The following is an 18,787-nucleotide window of genomic DNA, read 5'->3' on the forward strand; positions in this document are numbered from 1 at the left end:
ACAGCATCTCTCTGAAAGTGTGTGTGTGTCGGGGGCCAGAGTGATGCTGAGGGACCCCGGTGCAGTCCATTGTCTGAATCGCTCCCCGGTGAAACTTTGACTTTGACAGCAGTCGCACGCTGACAACACTTTGCCAATTTGCGTCTTCAGAGAGCCGCATCTCTCTGGATCCCCTTCTGTCTCCTTTGTCTCTTCCTTCCTCTCTTCCTTCCTTTGTTTCCAGTCTCTCTGGCTCTCCCAGACTTTGCTTTGGATTTAACCTGAAAGCCACCTTGTTAGGCTGATGTGGATTGATGGATTAATTTGTCGCAGGGAGAGCAGCTCAATTTGTGTCTCGTGTCAGCGTGGCTGCGTGCACGCTCGATGCCGCCTCGCATTAGCTCCTACCGGCTGTTATTAGAAGCAGTGACTGCTTTTCCATCATTCTGTGTTTTAACTCTCTTTGTGTGCACTCTTGGCTCTGCGCCCGTATACCTAATGACCTTTGACCCCTCTCCGTCTCCCCCAGTAAGCCAATAAAGGTAAGCAGTAATCGGGAGATGGTCAGAGCTGTCGCTTCTCGCTGGTTTGGCCATTCGTCCTTTCCAGGCTTTACAGGATGATAGCTGACGTGTGCTGCGCTGATGTTGTATGATGCATGAGACGCTGCACGTCGAGGTGGAGGCCAATGTTTAAGATTTCCATCTTTTAGCAAACCGAAGCGAGAATCTATGAGCCTCCACAGCTCGTGCATTAATGAGTGAAAAATAGATTCTCTTCTCCAAACAGCTCGTGCACATGGATCTCAGATGAAGGAGTCATTATCCTGCAGAAACGACACATTAGCTCTTGTTGGCAGCGAGGCCGGCGACCATCTGGTTTTTGGGGCGGCGCTCGTGGAAGTCCTCCGTGCTGCATATTTGCATTATCGTTTCTTTCGGTCAATTATTACAGCGTCGCCTTTCAGTCCAGCTGCATCTGCGTTAAGCTCTGTGGGAATCTGAAATAAATACTGAGACGTGAGATTGACGATGATGTCACGTGTTTGTACGGCTTATGATGCCCGTTCAATTATTACGGGCCCTGCGGGATCGGAAAACCTCATTTCGTCGGCCGGGATCTGTGAACTGCTCTGCACACATGTAATAAACAGGAAACGGTTGCTTACACAAACCAGACTGTTTCACACACACTCTTAGAGATGCTTCGTGTAGCCTGCACACCTCACCCTTTAGATCATTTTATTTTGAGGAGGAATTTTTAATTAAGCGTGTGTGTCTTCTCTAACGCGCATGCCGGGGCCGGGTGGTATTTGTGCTGTGATGTAATGCTTTTCTCCCCCCGATGGGACAGTGGGAGAAGCTGGATATTGTCTTTTTCCATGGAAAAGTGGAGCACGGAAATGGAGCTGCATTTCCTTATTGGAGCGTCCAAAGAGTGCTTGGGTTCATCAGAAGTTGGGGCTGTTGTTGGGTCTGCTGGCTTTGTTGCCGCTGCCTGCTGCTAAGCTGCTCCTTAGTGTAATTTTGACTTTGAAAGTAGCCCACTGCCTTCCTGCCAACAAAATAGCCTTGGGATAGCTTGGCATTCTCTGTCTTTGTGCTCTGTTTTTAATTTTTTATTTATATATTTTTTGTTTTTCCTCTCTCTCTCCCGTTGTCACTTCCATCCTTCCTTTTTCATTCCCAGGCCTGCTGTCTTTGTTTCTTTCTTCTTTTCTCCTCTGTTTTTCTCTGCCAACCCCCACCTTCCTCCTCCTCCTCTGCCTCCAACCATTTTGATATTCTTGTCTTACTTGTGATCCCCCCCCCACACACCCCCCTCGCTCTCTCTCACTCTCTAAAAGCAGCTTAATTCTATCATCTTACAGTTGGACAGCAGTAATTACATTTATGACACAAATCCTGCTACTCAAAGCAAAAAATGTTTGTGAGAGCTTGTGTGTGTGTTAGCTATATATCCTTATAAGTGATTGTGTGTGTGTGTGTGTGTGTGTGTGTGTGTGTGTGTGTGTGTGTGTGTGTGTGTGTGTGTGTGTGTTCCCTGATTACCCAGCCAAACACCACAAAGCTATTTATAAAACTTCAGCTCATCCAACTACCGAGTGTTTTGCAAACAGTTTTTGGACTCGGAGGTCAGCCTGTGTTTTATTAGCTTCCTTGTTCCTGTTTTGCTTTTTGAATTCTAGCAAATAACACATGCTTTATCATATATATGCAGTTAAGTCCATACGTATTAGGACAGCAGCAGCATTTTTGTAGTCTTGTCTCTGTCCAGTCATTTCAGGATGTTTTCTCGTTGTTTCATTGTTTAAACACAGACGTGATCTGGAGCTGATCTGGTTGCTGGAACTTTCAGGATGAGGTCCAAAGAGGTGTTGATGCAAATGAACGAGGCCACCATCAACCTGAAAAAACACAATAAAAAAGTGGAAAAGTCAACAATCTGCTACATTCTTAAACATCACCATCAAGTTTAATTGATCTAAATTTAATTCAGTTTTATTTACACGGCGCCAAATCACAACAACAGTCGCCTCAAGGTGCTTTATATTGGAAGGTAGACCCTACAATTATACATACAGAGAAAAACCCAACAATCATACGACCCCCTACGAGCAAGCACTTTGGCGACAGTGGGAAGGAAGCCTAATCTTGAAAGTAGAGATAGTGTCTGTCTCCCGAATCCAAACTGGAAGCTGGTTCCACAGAAGAGGGGCCTGAAAACTGAAGGCTCTGCCTCCCATTCTACTTTTAAATACTCTAGGAACAACAAGTAGGCCTGCAGAGCGAGAGCGAAGTGCTCTAATAGGGTGATATGGTACTACAAGGTCATTAAGATCAGATGGGGCCTGATTATTTAAGACCTTGTATGTGAGGAGCAGGATTTTGAATTCTGGATTTAACAGGAAGCCAAAACAGGAGAAATCTGCTCTCTCTTTCTAGTCCCTGTCAGGACTCTTGCTGCAGCATTTTGGATTAGCTGAAGGCTTTTCAGGGAGTTTTTTGGACTTCCTGATAATAATGAATTACAGTCGTCCAGCCTGGAAGTAATAAAAGCATGAACTAGTTTTTCAGCGTCACTCTGAGACAGGATATTTCTAACTTTAGAGAGGACTATAACATCTAGTTCTTTTACTGCATCTACTTAAAGTTATCAGGTGAAAGTGGTGCATGGGGGGTTTCTTCTATCACGCAGCAGCTCAACAACTGAAAACTTGTATTTAAAATGATTTTGTTTGTTTTTCTTTGTTTAAAGGCAGAGTACACGTAGCTTCAGCCCGTTAGCCGCAGCACACGGTCCTGTTGAGCTTCTGGAAGTCATAAACTATGTAATCATACTGTCAAAACAAATACAGATGCTTCTGTCGCAGCGTTACAGTTACACAGCTAACACCCTGTCATACTCCACGGCATATATGAAAATGCAAATCAAGAAAAATGAGTCACCCGATGTAAATAAGATTTGGGAGTTCAGCAGGGACTAATGAGCTGAGACGGTAAATCATGTGCTAAATGCTAACAGCACATAAAACTTTTCATAGTTTCGGTGTCGTAACAAAAGGTTGTTGGACCACAGCTGGAAGGGAACTGGTCTGTCTGCAGAGTAGACACTGACTGGGTTATATTTGCTTTTCTTAAACTGGTTCTAGTGGTTTTTTATAGGTTTGGCTTTGATGTTCGCAAGGAAAAGGATGTTTTGCTGATGGCTCACGTAAATCTAATGTTTCTCATTAAAAAAGTAAACCTGAAAGAATTTAATTTGAGTTTCAGTCTCAGTTTTATGACTTTTGTTGGAACATTATTGTTTAATTGTTTCATTGGTTCAGCTGTTCGGCTGTCGCTCCTGGGTTGATCCAGTCTGGAGTAATCACCTGGCGCTGTGGTGATTCAGTGTGCCTCTGAATGTCATGTGGGCAGTGTTTATGGATGTGAGTCTGACATGTTGTGGCCTTTGCCCGTCTCCTCTCTGAGCGGACCACTTACATTATGCATGTGCACACGTTCATTGTGAGTTATTACTCGTTGTGTGTTTGTGTGCGTTTGGTTAATGGTTGTTTAAATAGATGTGGAAGTCGCCTCCTCAGTCCTCGGTCATCTCCTGTGCAGTGAGCACGCGCGTGTGCACGCACGCACAAACAGCAGCAGCGTGTATAGGGAATCATTAGCTAAAGTGATGCAAGTTTAGCTATCATGAATCACAGTGGCATCATATCGACAGGCCACGGCCAGCAAGGAATCCGGAGTGTGTGTGTGTGTGTGTGTGTGTGCATGTAAGGATTACCAGTATTTTGAGCTGGCAGCTAGCCCAGCCTTCCTCCCTTCTTCCTCATTTTTCTCTGTCCTCCTCTCTGCCACCGGGGTTTCCCATGATGATATCCTCTGGAGGAAACTTAATTTGCTCCCTCCCAGTCATCTTTCCTCCTCCCCATCTTGTGTCTTCTCTGTTTTAGGTGGCACAGAGTGACACTTGCATTACCTCTTCTCCCTCTTTTGTTTAATAAACAGCAATCCTCTGAAGTGGTGGAGACATCACAGCGGGGCCCGAGGCTGAACCCGGTCCGGATGCTTTTAACTTGGGTTTGTGCAGCACATAGCAGCAGTTGCTAGGTTTCCTGCAAAACGCCAAGAGTGCAAGCTTTGCTGTTTCTCCAAATGTAGACTTTGTGTGCTTGAAACGTGAGGCTCTAACACACATCTGATGTCTCTCTCCCTCCTATGAATACTTGTCTTCTCATCCATCGTTCTCCTCTTCATCATGCTTCCTGCTAGATCCCTCCCTCAGTAATATCTCTCACAGCATACTCGTGATGATGGATGGAGATCTCGGGACGGTGAAGCAGACTTCCCATCCATCACAGACTCAACAACAGGATAGTTAACTGCATCGCTTTTTTATTGGCACTTCTCTCTGGAGTTCAGCCGTAGCCTGGCGGGTCTGGCTTTGGTCCTCGTGTCTCCTTCAGGGTTTTAATCTGATCACGGAAAGGTGCAGCAGCGATAAAGCTTTTTTCGATCGCCACACCTGGGCAAAGGTGTCTCTTTCCTACCGTATATGTGCAGGTCTTCTGTGGCACTGAAACCAGGAGCAGAGCGACAGTATCTACATCGCGGACGTGCAGTGAAATTCTTCAGATTTGGCACCAAAGTTTAAAGATGATCTAATCAGAATTTGCCGATCAAAATTGAACATGTTTTTGGTCAGAAATTAAGATGTTTATTATCAGAAATTCTTCAGAGATGCTTTCTGACCCTTTGAACTTAATGCAGTAAAGCAAAGGGAGATGTGATACTTCAAACTAATCTAAGCTGTCTACTGCGGTTTCATATTCAAAACCACTGTGTGCTGCCAAGCCTGTAGCTTTCTGTGCTGTCAGTCTCACCTTCAATGATCAAATGCAACCTGACTGACTGTCAGGAGGAGACACCTGCAACATGCTAATATTAGTTCCTTTTCCCCCCACAGCATCATCAAGCCCCGTGGAGCTCGGCCCCACCCTGGGCCTGAAGAAGTCCAGTTCCCTGGAGAGCCTCCAGACGGCCATGTTGGAGGTCAACAGAAAGAACGAACTCCTCCCGTTCCACCGCCCTCGCCCAAATATGGTGAGGGGAAGAGGCTGCAACGAGAGCTTCAGAGCAGCTATCGATAAATCCTACGACGGGCCGGCTGAAGATGATGACGGTAAGCGGGAGAGAGAGACGCGTGTCTGCGATAGGCTGACGATGCATTGTCATTCATTTGTCTACACATCACATGTTGCTGCGTTAGAATGTCAGATTTGTATCTGCAGCTCGGTCCGATTGGTGACATTTATCTTCACCACGTTCACGGGGAGTTTTCTAACGCAGTGATTGATGCCCGCTCAACTTACCGCCGTGCGCTAGGTGTTCCCCAATTACACTTTCTCAAGTAAAGTGTGACAGGGGCTTTGCAACAAGCACCTTATGCCTCCAAATATCAGCACATATTCAACTCCCAGCTGTGTTATTAGCAGCCAAGTCTTATCAGTCACCACCAGAGTAATGAGTCGGCTTGTTTCAGATCACTACACTCACACAGGATAGGACTAATAGGGCATTTCAACACACACACACACACGCCGCGGCCACATCTGTCACTATCCTTCTAAATATTCAACACTTTCAGAGCTGCAGTTAATCGACAGAGAGCACTGAATCTGTCTTTCGTTTCTCTGCTGTGTGCTTCTCTTTGTCTGTTGTCGTCACTTTTTGCTTGGGTTTAAATCATGTAAATGCTTATCGAGCGCTGCCTGTGAGAGGTGAGTTTGCACTCTTTAGCCTGGACCTGCGTTTGTTAGAAAGGCAAACACTGGTAATATTTTGACAGTCCAAACGAAGCAGTTAATGTGCAGCAGATGCATTGTGTGGGGTCCTGAGCTGAGTCCAGCTAATACCACAGGAGAACAGCGTGTCACAGTTTCGAATCTATTCACTTGTGATGAGTCAGTGCCTTTGAGGCCGTTCTTCAGCTGGGATGGATTACTCTCAATACTTTTTCTTATTTCTGTTTAATTTGGATCATTTCTTTATTTCTTTGGCGCAGAAAAGATGAAAAAATCCCGACTTTATGCTGACATGTGACGAGTCTCTGGCATCGACCTGCTTTGAAGCAAATATTCTGATTGTTGCTTCAACCTGTTGTTGTGATATTTGCACATTTTCTGAAACACTAAAATTCTGTGAACAAGCCTCACAGGAAAAATAAAAACCCACATATGTGCACAATTATCACAGCAACAAAAACTCTAGTGAGATCACGTCTGCTGCCATTGTGGAGCATGATGCTGTGGGTCTGCACCAACACAAACACACACACACACACACACACACACACACACACATTTCCATCCTCCCGGAAGACGGTCTTTGTAATTAATGCTGAAGTGAATACCCAAATAAAATTAAGCCCCATTTGAAGTCATAAATTTAGTTTGGTTAGCTTATGAAATCTGACAAGGAGTCTATAATTTCTGCATGTTTGTGTGTTTGTGTGTTTGTGTTGCGTCTCAGACCTCCAGTCTGTCAAAGAACCAATGAGGCGTCACGGTTTACTCTGTGAAGAGCAAATCAACTCTCTGTAAAGCTGATAAGTGCACTGTGGAGAAAAATGTAAACTCTGTCTGACACTTTGCACGAGTCGTTTTTATTTGTGCACATTGTTGCTTAATGCGTTTGTTTTTTTTGGCCTTGACCCTCTTTGTGACGTGCTGTGTGAGCACCAGGCTCAAACTTGTAGGTGAACGTGCAAGAAAACGACCGTGCAAACAGTTTGTACTCACACAGCGGCATCGGCTAAACGTGGAAAAGTCACCAGCATCACTGACTGACTGGTCGGGTCACACCCCCAGAACAGTGCGTTGTTTTTTTGTGTAGTTTATTATCAATAAACAACATTTCACAGACATCACCTGCAGTCATCGTACTTAAAGCTGCCTTTGGTGGTCTCTCCTGCACAGCAATCCTTCAGGTCAGGTTGATGATTCAGATGTTTATGTTTTATTGAATTAAATCCAAAGTAGTTGTTTTTGCTACTTTGTTTCATCCTCCTTATATCGTTCTTCTCTTTTTCCCCTCCAGATGATGGTACCGAGCCCAGTTCAGGTCGGGACACGCCTGCGAGTAGTTCCTCTCGGCAGGGAGTTGGTGACCAGGCTGAAGAAAAAGGCAAAAAAGAGAAGAAAAAGAAGGCAAAAACAAAGAAGAAAGAAAAGAGCAAGGTGAAGGGGAAAGAGAAGGAGAAGAAGAAGACCGAGGAGCCCGAGGAGACGGAAAAGAAGAGCAAGAAAATCGGCTTCGGTCTGCTGAGGTGAGGGATTTTAAAACGAGTGCTAGCATTAGCTTCACTTTATTGTGTCTTTGTAATAAAATACAAACTTTGAGCAGAGATGCACCACAGCAGACTAAAGATTCAGTTTAAACAGACGTTATAAAAGCCAGAAACCCTGCTGTCCCCACAGCCGACCACACGGCCGACCACACGGCACATATCAAAGCTTTGAAATCATTTCTCACAGAGCGGTGATTTCCAAAACCAACATCAAAGCGTTTATTAGACCAACGTATTTGTTTTAACGTGTCACCAGCTTCAGTTTCACATTATTCACACCATCCAGACTTCAGTGGAAACATGGTGGTGCTGGTCTGGCAGTCTGCTCCGCTTTGCTGAGCCTCACTCAGTGAAGTTTAGTGTGTTTGCTGAGACGAGAGTGGAATTTGTGTCTTTCTCATTTGCACTTTTAGATATCAGCGTTTTTTACTGTTTGCTGATCACTTTTTCGTCACCGATAAGCAGTCCTGAACTTTTCTGCTGCTGCTGGATGTTCTCTGTCCTCTCAGAGCCCACGAACCACCAGCTGCACAGGATCAGGTCAGCTTTTGTATCATTGCAAGGAGCAGAGTTCACTGGGCCGTCACCTTTTCTTTGTTTCTTGTCAGAAAACCCGACGTGCATCATCAAATATGTTTACATCCCACCTGCGTTCGTACCGTGTCGGACAAAACATGAACACTGAGCTCTTTTTTTGTGCCTTCGTGAATCACTGTCACGTGCTGCAGGACACAAAGAAATTTTCACTCAGAACTATTTTGTATGATTAAGACTGCACCTCTCAGCGTGACTATAACATACGTAGCATGAATGAGGCAAAGTGTTTCAATGAACAATTTACTATACTTTCCACCTTCACTGCTGCCTACTATCAGTGTTTTTCCCCACTGTGGTTCTGAAGTGGGATTTCACATGACTATTACACAGATACAGATCTTCAGATAAACAGCAACGTGCAATTTGATCTGCAAAATAGAGCCGCAGCCTTTCAAAATACACTCACAAAAGCAGTCTGTGTGAACTGGGACACAGAAAAGCACTTCCAGATTTCAAAGTCCCATTTTATCACAATGATTGTATCTCCAAATTGCATGTTATTTAAAGTGTAATATTAGGCAGTTGGACTAATATGCACTAATTTTGTGTAATCGAATAGGTTTAATTCTTTTTCTTTGAAAGTTCTTTCACCTTTCCCCCGATCTCCCTTCAGCCGGCTTTGTTTCTCCCATTCTTGCACCATTTAATCATTAGGAAATAAACCTTTATGATGTGGAGATAGAGCCCGTTTTATTGTGTTAAAATTCTATCTTTGTTATTCAGTGGACTGTGTAAACGGCTAATCTAAGCCTGTTAATAATTATGTCAGATGTTTTTTATTCTTCGCTAAGTGTGACCGAGTGTGAGGATGACTAACGGAGCGCTGTGTCCTGTGTGGTTTACCTTTACAGGAGCTACCTGTCTGCCTCCTCCGTTTATCCTTAGTTGAGCTGAGCTGTGCGTACGTTAATGCCGCCATCCTCCAGCCCTCAAAACACAAAGAGACCTTGTAACACAGAACTAAGTTCCTGATAACTGAGCAGAGATGAGCAGCTCTGAGTTTGATGAAAAGTTGACCTTAATCAGCTTTGCGTGCGTTTTATTGTCAGCTGTGTTTGTCAGTAGTAAAACTGAAGGTCTGTGATTCACTCTGGTATTTCTCTGTTCTCTGGAGGGACTTTGTTGTTGAGTTTTCAGACAAATTAAATATTGCGATATTTGAGGATTGTGAATAAAGCTGCAGTCCAAGATCAGATAACAGGAAGTGTGTGTGCGCAGAAAGTGAGAAAAAGGGTCCTTTTCTTTGTGTGTGTGAACTGATCTTCATCATAGCCTGAGCTCGTCTTCAGGAATAGTTCTCCAGGCTTCCTGAAGGACGTTCAGAGCTTTTCTTTCAGCGTTTCTGCCGCTTGTTCAGTTTCCTGTCGAGATGATCCCACGGTAGATTAATAGCGTAGAGGTCCGGGCTGTGGGAAGGCCAATCCGTGACGGTTTTTGTTGTTTGTGTGTTGTTTACTGCACTGGCAGCGTGTTTGGAATCACTGTCATGCTGAAAAATGAAGCTGTTTCCAATCACATCCTTTCCAGATGCAAGAATCTAAATCTGATGGTACTTAAAAAAAAAATCTAAACAGCATTTGTTTGCAGAAATAAATCAATGCTGCTCCCTGTAAGCTGCAGCATTTTATTATATTGTCACAAATATAATTGCTGCAAATGTCTTTGAAATATTTGATCGAAATATTAGTTTTGATGCTATCTTGCCCACTCTTAATGGGAACAAACAATCTGTTTTTGCAACAGGCTGCTAGTAACAAAGTGGCCAACGATCCAGTTTAAGACTGGTTCTCTGTTTCATGCAGAAACAACACAGGTTTCTCCCTCAGGTGCCTCTTCATGCTTGAATGATTCACAGATCAGTGTTAAGTGGCTTAACAAAGAAACACCCAAAAACAACATTCCTCCGAAAATGTTCAGGTACAACGACTGAAACCGATGAAAGCAAAGTAAACTCTGAAAGACCCTCAGAAAGTCTGGAAACTGTAGACCACCTAACAAAGAAAACTAGAGCACAGTGTACCTCGTCTGAAGCAAACGTAAAGAAATGAGGAGAGGATCAAGACTTTTGCACAGCACTGCATGTATCTAGAAGCCTGGTGAATCTTAGCTTTGGACTTGAGATGAAGGATGTTGTTTAAACATGTTATCAAAATAACTGCTGATGTCATTAATGACAAAACGTTTGATCATCATCACTTTTGTCTGAAATCAGCAGTGGAGGTCCAACAACAACAACATACCGACTGGGTCCTAAACTCCGTTACTTCAGGTCCCAAAGTCAAACGAACACTGCAGCATCACTGAGAGTTAAAAACTGTCTAAATTCTTTCATCTGTAATAAAATGATCAGCGTTGCTGCTTTACCAGGTGTAACAATTAAGTTTAACATCCAGGCATCCATGAAAACAGAATTTATTAAATTTAACAGAGTTAGAAGTTAGCAGGAAGTTAGCTCGCTAGTTAGCTAAGCATGATATAGCATGTTCTGACTGAGAGATTTCTGGAAAATTCAAACGTACAGCTCTGCTATCACTTCCAACATAAATAAGGACAGGAAACTAAACAGCAGTGACGTTTGTAGGGTTACTGAAGTTGGGCTAGCTGGTATATAATGATGTGCTACGTGATCGCTAGCGACACAGCTATGTTAGCCTAGCATAAACACAGTGAAGCTGGAGGATGAACGCTAACTTTTTTCGATAAAAGTTAACTTGAGGGTTCCTGATGGTTAGAGACAAATGCAATCACATGGCAGGATGCTGTAAACGGACCAAACTTCAGTCAGGAGAACAACTGAGATAATATGAGGTTAGTCATTCATATAAGATAAAATAACCTTTATTTGTCCCACACGTGGGAAATTTGTTTTGTTACAGCAGAAAGTGGACAGTGCAAAGTTACATAGCAAAAATTATAAAACATTATAAGGCGTTTAATGTGCCTCATAATCCAGTGCGCCTTATGGTCCGAAAAATATGGTACATGTACTAGTATTTGATGACTTCATATAAAATACACACTGCAAACAGAGCTAAGTAACGCAGTCATAAATCATGTTTATATAAATAGTTAAACGATGACAGAATGTACCTCCTTCTTCTCTTTCCTTCTGTTGCTGGTTTTTGTGGGCACACCTCCATCACACATCACAGACTGAAGGATGTGGTTTTTCCACCTCTTTCGCTCCATCGCGTTTGTCTTTGTTTTAAGCGCCTCAGAGTTCAGCGACGGTTACAGCGATACCTTCTGCTTGTGTTCATCCACCTCTCTTCCTCTTGTCTGCCACTCTGTTTGATTACGGTTTGGACAGCCTACGCCGCACACCCGAGAACATCTCCAGTCTAATCTAAGCGAGCCTCCTCTCCATCCATCATTTCATCTAACCCCCGGCTCTCCCATCGCATCTCGCCACAAGTGCTTTAAAACCATATAATACACCCGAGGATATTTTTAGACCTGTCCCCTACACCTCCTCGCTCATCACTGTAAAAAGGTCTTGATTAGATCCCAGTGATAATCTCAACCTTTCTCTCCTTCTCCTCTTCCTTGCCATCTTTTGCAGCGACCACCCCCACCCCCTCTCTCCATTCCCACCCCGCTAATCTTTGCATCATTCCAATTTTTCCCTCTCCGTCTGCTCTCTCCAGCTCCCGCTCTCTATCTGCATTTGATTGCATGTAATGGTGGTAGACTGAGAAGGCAAATTGGTGCTATTCAGTACAGTTCAATCTGGGGCGAGCTGCTGATTTGTCATATTCATCTAAGGGCACCTTTGATTGGCCTAATGGTCTGGAGGAGAGGCAGTATGGGATACTCTGCCTTACTGCAGCTCTCTGGTTGTACAGTAGTAAGTGTGCATGCATGTTATAGACGGTTCGCACGTTTGAAACTTCAATTCAACCGCTGCGTTACCTCGCTGATCGTGCACTGCCTCTGAAGACGCTTACTTTACTGGATTTTGTGATTTGAATTGTTAAGTTGGATGAAGGGAGGGTTCAGCGTTGCAAGTACCTGCAGTAACGTAATTACTGTATGTCTCATTCTCATCGTTAACCCCGGCGATAACGTCCAACTCTAAATGTTTGCTTCAAATGCCCTTTAAAGTGGACAGCTGGCTCCGTCATCTGAACCGTTGCCACTTGCCAATCAGATATGCCAGTCATCTGCGTGTGTGTGTGTGTGTGTGTGTGTGTGTGTGTGTGTGTGCGTGTGTGTGCGTGCACCGTGGTAACCGGCCCACCGTCATGAATATTCATGTGCTGATAAAACACGATTGGTCACACAGTCAGATGGTTGTCATATAGTTGGCACATGGTTACTGTGAATCTTCCAGAGAGTGTGTGTGGATGCATTTGTTTTTCTGTAAAGTTGTGCGTCTTTTGTCTTTCTTGCTCAGACCTTTTAGCGTCGTGTTATTGTGCTTTATGTGTACAGAAATATAGTGTGTACACGCAGCCATAACTCTGTGCTCTGCACATAATTTACACGAGTGGAAAGTACGGTTGTTGAGCTGGTCCGTCGTCTGCGTGTGTGCGACCGGCTGTGAAAGAGGAAGGGAGAGAGACAGTCTGTACAAATGAAAATATGGCGATCTATCAGGTGTGACTGGGAGAGGACGAGGTCCACCAGAACAAAATGTAAGCGGGCGCTGCTGCTGTCACTGCATCATATTCATGTGGTTATTGATGTGTGTGTGTGCACGCTGTTCATTTTCAAATTTAAACTATGTTTATTGGAATATCTGATATATAATGGGTCTGCCTATATGAAGCACCACGTGTGTGTGTGCATGTGTGTGTTTGCTGACTATCATTTATAATTATTGAAAAGGTTTCACATGAATGGCACATGTATACTTAAAGAGCTTTGAGCCTTTAGCCCATTTTTTTACCTCTCACTGATACCAGTAATTAGACTTCCCCCATATTGTCCCATTTTTTTCCTCGTGGCTCCTCTCCCGCTCTCTGCGCTATTTCCAGCTGGTCATAATGCTGCATCTCTGTTAGACTTAAAGTGCTCCATCGCTGGGACTATTAGCCCATCTCAACGGTGGGGCCCATTAGGACTGACTAGCTCCATTGTGGGCTGTGTAATGGTTGAGCTTCATGCTAGGCCTATTAGCCCGAGTCTGTGCATACTGTATGCCTGTGTGCTTTTGAATGTGTGTGTGTGGTGCTTAGATGAAAAGGTTGATGGCAGAAAATGGACTTACTTTGATGCTGCAGTCCCCATCATTTGCTGGAGATTTTCTGATTGGTGGAGCTCTGCTGTGTTTGAATTAAGCTGCCTGTAAGAGTTGCTGCTGTACAGTTGCAGCACTTAAATAGGCTGTGAAGAAATGACATGTTGGCAGTTTGATGGAGGCCATATTTCACTCCCGATCTTAGCACAAGTCCAGCAAATGTCATTTATAAATGTATATTCAGGTTGCTTGAGTCAGGCCAGCTTCTTTCTCAGTTAACCCTCAGCCATCTTCTTCTTCTCTTCTTCTTGTCCTTAGCGGGCGACCAGCGGCGGTGGTCTGCCGCGCAACCAGTACGCTGCTGTAGGTGCCGCAGGTTCTCTTGCTTGACCAACGATTATCTTCCACGCTTTTCGATCTAAGGCGATGGTTCTTGCCTGCTCGAGGTCAAGTCGAAGGGCCTTCAAATCATCCTGGATTTGTCTCATCCATGTCTTCTTTGGTGCATTTCGATGCACCCTCCAATCGGTGGGGCGGGTCAACCAGAGTAGGCCATGGGGGTAGCGGCTCGGGTCCATTCGACAAATGTGGCCAAACCAACAGAGTCGGCGGCGCTGGATTAGGTTGCCGATCGTCAGTTGGCTGCCGCAGCTGGTGAGGATGGTGTCATTCGAATGACGGTCGCGAAGGGAAACGGCGAGAACGCATCTAAGGCAACGCATTTGGAAAACTTCGAGCTTGCTCAGGTCGTGTTTGAGCATTGTCCACGTCTCCGCACCGTAAAGTAGAATGGGCAGGATCAGGGTTCGGTAAAGGTTTGCAAATGGCTCCTAGAGGTTGCTGGCAGTTTCTGCAAAATCTGATGCCAAGTTCAATTCATGCAGACCTAAAAACCAGTCAGTAACCCCTGGTAACCAGTGGTTGTCAGGGAAAATTGCGTATTCCCCATCTTTTTAGTGACTGGTTGTCGGGGGTTACAGATGGTTGAAATTGAACCACCTCATGATTGCTTTGGTTGCTGCAGTTGTCTTTAGACGACTTTTCAATTCATTCAATTCCACATTTAGACTCAGTTGCAACTTTTATTTTGCATTAAACTCGAATGCATGCATCTTAGATTCTTGCATTTTGGCTTGCAGCTTGCACAGGGGCATTGACAACAGTCTTAGTGGCCGCAGGTTTTAATTTGCTTCCAACTGTACATGAAGATAGACGCGTGCAGTAGAAATGAGATTTCAAGGCACTCGAAAATTTTGTGCATGGAAGACGACTCCAAATTCCCCAAGCAGGGGAAAAAACAGGCTTCTGACCAGACGCTGAATTTCATTGTTTCATGATTAGAGAGCACATGCTTGAAGCAGGGGAAGGACTCTGCCAATCAAACGTCTTGACAGGAAGTCATTGGGGTGTCACTGACTGATGTCATGCCTGTCAGTCATCAGAGCGTGTATGTGTATGTGCGTGCGTGCTTGTTATTGTATCGCACTTGTCAATCACCCATTCCCTCATGGATCTATTTTCCAATGATAGGAAAGGAAGGCGTGTCCTAGGAGTGGTAGAGGGAGGGAGGGAGAGAGAAAGGAAAGAATAGATGAAGTGAGAGTCACAGATGTTTGGCCTGATTTTTCTCGGTTGTCAGTGGGTTTATCGGGAAGCGCAGGTGTGTAACAGCCGCCTGAAGACTCGGCACTCCACATCTGTGTGCATGTTAATGTGTGTGGATTGTACATTGTTACGAGTGTTTTTGCTGAATAACATGTTTGCTGGATGTAAAGTCAACATAACGGCTGGTACCGTTTGCTTCCTTCTACTAAAATCTGAATATTGTAACAACTGAGTTCAATCATGAAAAAACAAATTAACCAAATTTTTTTGGAAAGCTGAGTTTAATTTCACTACCCACACCCCGATCAGTGAAGGAGACTAAAAGATCTCTAAAAGCAGCCGCAATCTAAAGAAACAGCTGTGACACAAAGTCACTGACCTCTGTCGGTCTGAAAGGGTTGCAGAGACATTTCTAAGGCTTTGTGACTTCAATGAAACACGGTGAGAGCCGTTATCCACACGTGAAGGAAATCTGGAACCACGGTGAACCTTCTCAGCAGCAACCGGCCCACCAAAATGACTCTGAGAGCTCTTCAGCTACTCATCCAGGAGGTCACATGCCACCAACAACAACATCTAAAGAAGTGCAGGCCTCATTTGGCTCAGTTAAGGAGTTCATGATTCAACAATAAGAAATTCCAAGGAGAGAACCACTGCTGAGAACCACATCTGCCAAAAAACATCTGGATGATTCCCAAGACTGAGGACATAGAGGCTGAACTTTGTGGAAGGTTTGAGTCCTGTTACGTATGGCAGAAAACTGACTGAACATCATAGCAATGGTCAAACATGGTGGTGGTGGCGCGATAGTCTGGGGCTGCTTTGCTGTAACTGGTGTAACTGGTGTGGACTGTAACAGCAAGATAAAAGTCTTCCACCTGCTATCTTTTCTCTCTCGGTGGTTCTGTGTTTACAGTCAGGAAGTCTTCACTGGTCGTTTCTGTTTAAGCAGAAAAATCAAACTAACACACCAGATTTGTGTGAAGAGCTCACACGGAAAAGCAGAAGTTGAAAATCCACGTCTAACATAAACACGCGTATCACTTATATAGAGTAACCACCACCTGTCTTCGACAAATTAAACTAAAAGTAAGACCGAAATGACACCGCAGTCAAGCGCGAACAGTCTTTCTCGCCATCTGCCGTGATGACATGTGCCGTAAAGTTTTTGAAACATCGACGGTGTTGCCACAGTGTTTTACTGTCTGTGTACTCTACCCACTGTGGGCGTCTCTCTTTTTTAATGAAGCTTGGGATTAAAGTGAGACGGGGCCGTTTACTGTAATAAGCAGACCGTAAGTACGCACATATTCCCAAAGATGCAGTTCCCGTCTTGGTCAGACTTTTAGGCTTTTCCCTACACAGACGGGAGCTTTAGGAAAACCGGCTGTAGAGCAAACTTTCTCACATGTAAATGAGGAGCCATACACTTTCCATACAGACTGAGGTGTTACTTCCTGAATATTCATGAGTTATCGTTCTGTTCCCACTAATGACACAACAAGAGGTGATTTATTCGTCCTAACTGGCTGTTAATCAGCTGCTAATCTTACTCTGACATTTCTTGTGAAACAATGTTTCTCAGGCGATATCATCAGAACTTGTACATTTTAAAATCTCATCAGGCTGTGTGTTTAGTTTAGTTTAGTTTAGTTTAGTTTAGTTTAGTTTATTAGGACCCCCATTAGCTCATGCAGTATCAGTAGCTACTCTTCCTCGGGTCTGACGAACTTTTTATGAAAATAAAAAAAAACTTTCATCCATGAAAGACAAAAAAAGGCTCATAAACAACAAAACAACACAGTTAAAACCAACAGCTCGATTAATCATACATTAATTGTTACAAATAAACATCTATAGGATTCACAGCAGCTCATTTGCTTTTTAAATGATTAACTCCGTCCCAGGGACCGACGTGCTCGTCACATAAAACGTCCAAAACGTAACAAAAAATAACCAATTCTAGTTGTTGTGATAATTCCTGAGATCAAAAACGGTGGAAGTGAACTCCGTGCCACCGTCATTGCTTTATACTGCATTGGATGAGTTGATGTCAATTCTAGAAAAATAACATTTTGCTATAAAGAATTTCTGCTGCTTTTGCTGTGATGATTTTTCTAATAAAGTTAATTAATCCTGCCTTTTACACTTAACACACTTTAGAACTGAACAACTGTGTGTGTGTGTGTGTGTGTGTGTGTGTGTGTCTGTTTGATTTTACATTTTAAATCCACTTTTACGTGGTTTCAATTCATCAAATAGAAAAATGATCCAAATGTGTTTTTAAGTATCAAATAAATGAAGCGCATGAAGAAGAAAAACTGGAAAAGTGTAGTCTCACCTGTGAGACCTTTCTACGTCTGTGCACAGTGATTACATGCAGGCAGTGGTTTGTGATTTAACTGATTATCTTCGTTGGACAAAAGGCGTTTAACAAAGGAGAAGATGAAAGGAGAGACGTCGACGGGTTGTTGAACGAAAGATTGAAAGAAACAAAAATGAAACAAGTTTTATTTTTACCCATTGTTCAACAAAGCGGCGTTTAGAGGGACAAAATCAAAGCATGCCAGTTTGTCTCCAGTTTATTTATGTGTTAGTTAACTTTTCTTACCGTGTGTGCGCGTGCACGACAAATACACTCTGCAGGAGTGTTGATTCAGAAACCCTACGTGCTCAGGCAGAAGGTAGTGGCAGGAGATAGGACTTTACTAAGAATGAATCTTTGTTCAACTGTGTGTTGCAGGATGGGAGAGTGGGCTTAATTAAGCTGTGTGTGTCCGTTTTCTTTGAATCTCTTTCTTCTTCTTCAGCTGTTCTTTCATTTTGCTGCAAAGCGTATGGAAATCGTCGATAACTGGATGTGGTTGCTTGTCTATTTCCAGTCAGAGAAGAAAAGCAAAAATGGGCAAATGAAGGATTGTTGTGTGTGGCGTCAAAACTACGCCTGCCAACAGAAGACCACATTAACATGATGCTGAGATATAAAATAATCCATGGCATCGTGATTTCACACGGAAACGTGCATTTCAGATGCACATCTTCTTTTCTATATCATTAACACCTCCAAGAAGAAGATAATTTGTGGTCATAAAGACTTGCCCGTTGTCAGCTGCACTGCTGCGGAGTGATACTGCTGGGCCCAAAGCGTGCCAAGGAAGCACTCCATGCACCATTATGCCATGGTGTAGGGAACACCACCAGGATTCGTGGCGCTGTTGCCAATTTCTGACTGTACCATCTGTGTCCTTAAGCAGAAATTGATAATCCAACAGACCAGACAACATATTTCCAGTCTTCAGCGGTCCAATTTTTAGCTGTCCACTGTAGCCACACATTTGTGTTCTTGAGATTGGTTTTCCAAGTTTGTAAAGCCTTTCTGTCAGCTTCAACCAGTTTAGGGCATTCCCGTCTGACTTCCCCCATCACCAACACGTTTCTGCCTTCTGAACTCCGACCTTTTAGATGTTGGTTTATTCATTTTCCAGCAGCGTTCTGAGTAAACTTTGGAAACAGTACAGTACGCAGTGAAACAAGACATTCCTCCATGACCACGGTGCTACGTGTGACACAGGACAA

At 43.8% G+C, this 18,787-nt stretch overlaps 1 protein-coding gene across 1 annotated transcript in view; it reads left to right on the forward strand.

Annotated features, from left to right (window-relative positions):
- LOC309690959 (partitioning defective 3 homolog B-like) overlaps positions 1 to 18,787 on the forward strand; it is a 223,181-nt gene that overhangs the window by 121,618 nt on the left and 82,776 nt on the right. The window contains 2 exon segments of the mRNA XM_082508445.1: positions 5,446 to 5,661; positions 7,578 to 7,806. Coding sequence (XP_082364571.1) covers positions 5,446 to 5,661; positions 7,578 to 7,806 — 445 coding nt within the window.

This window comes from Aulonocara stuartgranti, assembly GCF_965226115.1.
Source record: "Aulonocara stuartgranti genome assembly, chromosome: 16".
In the NCBI taxonomy this organism is placed as follows: Eukaryota; Metazoa; Chordata; class Actinopteri; order Cichliformes; family Cichlidae; genus Aulonocara; species Aulonocara stuartgranti.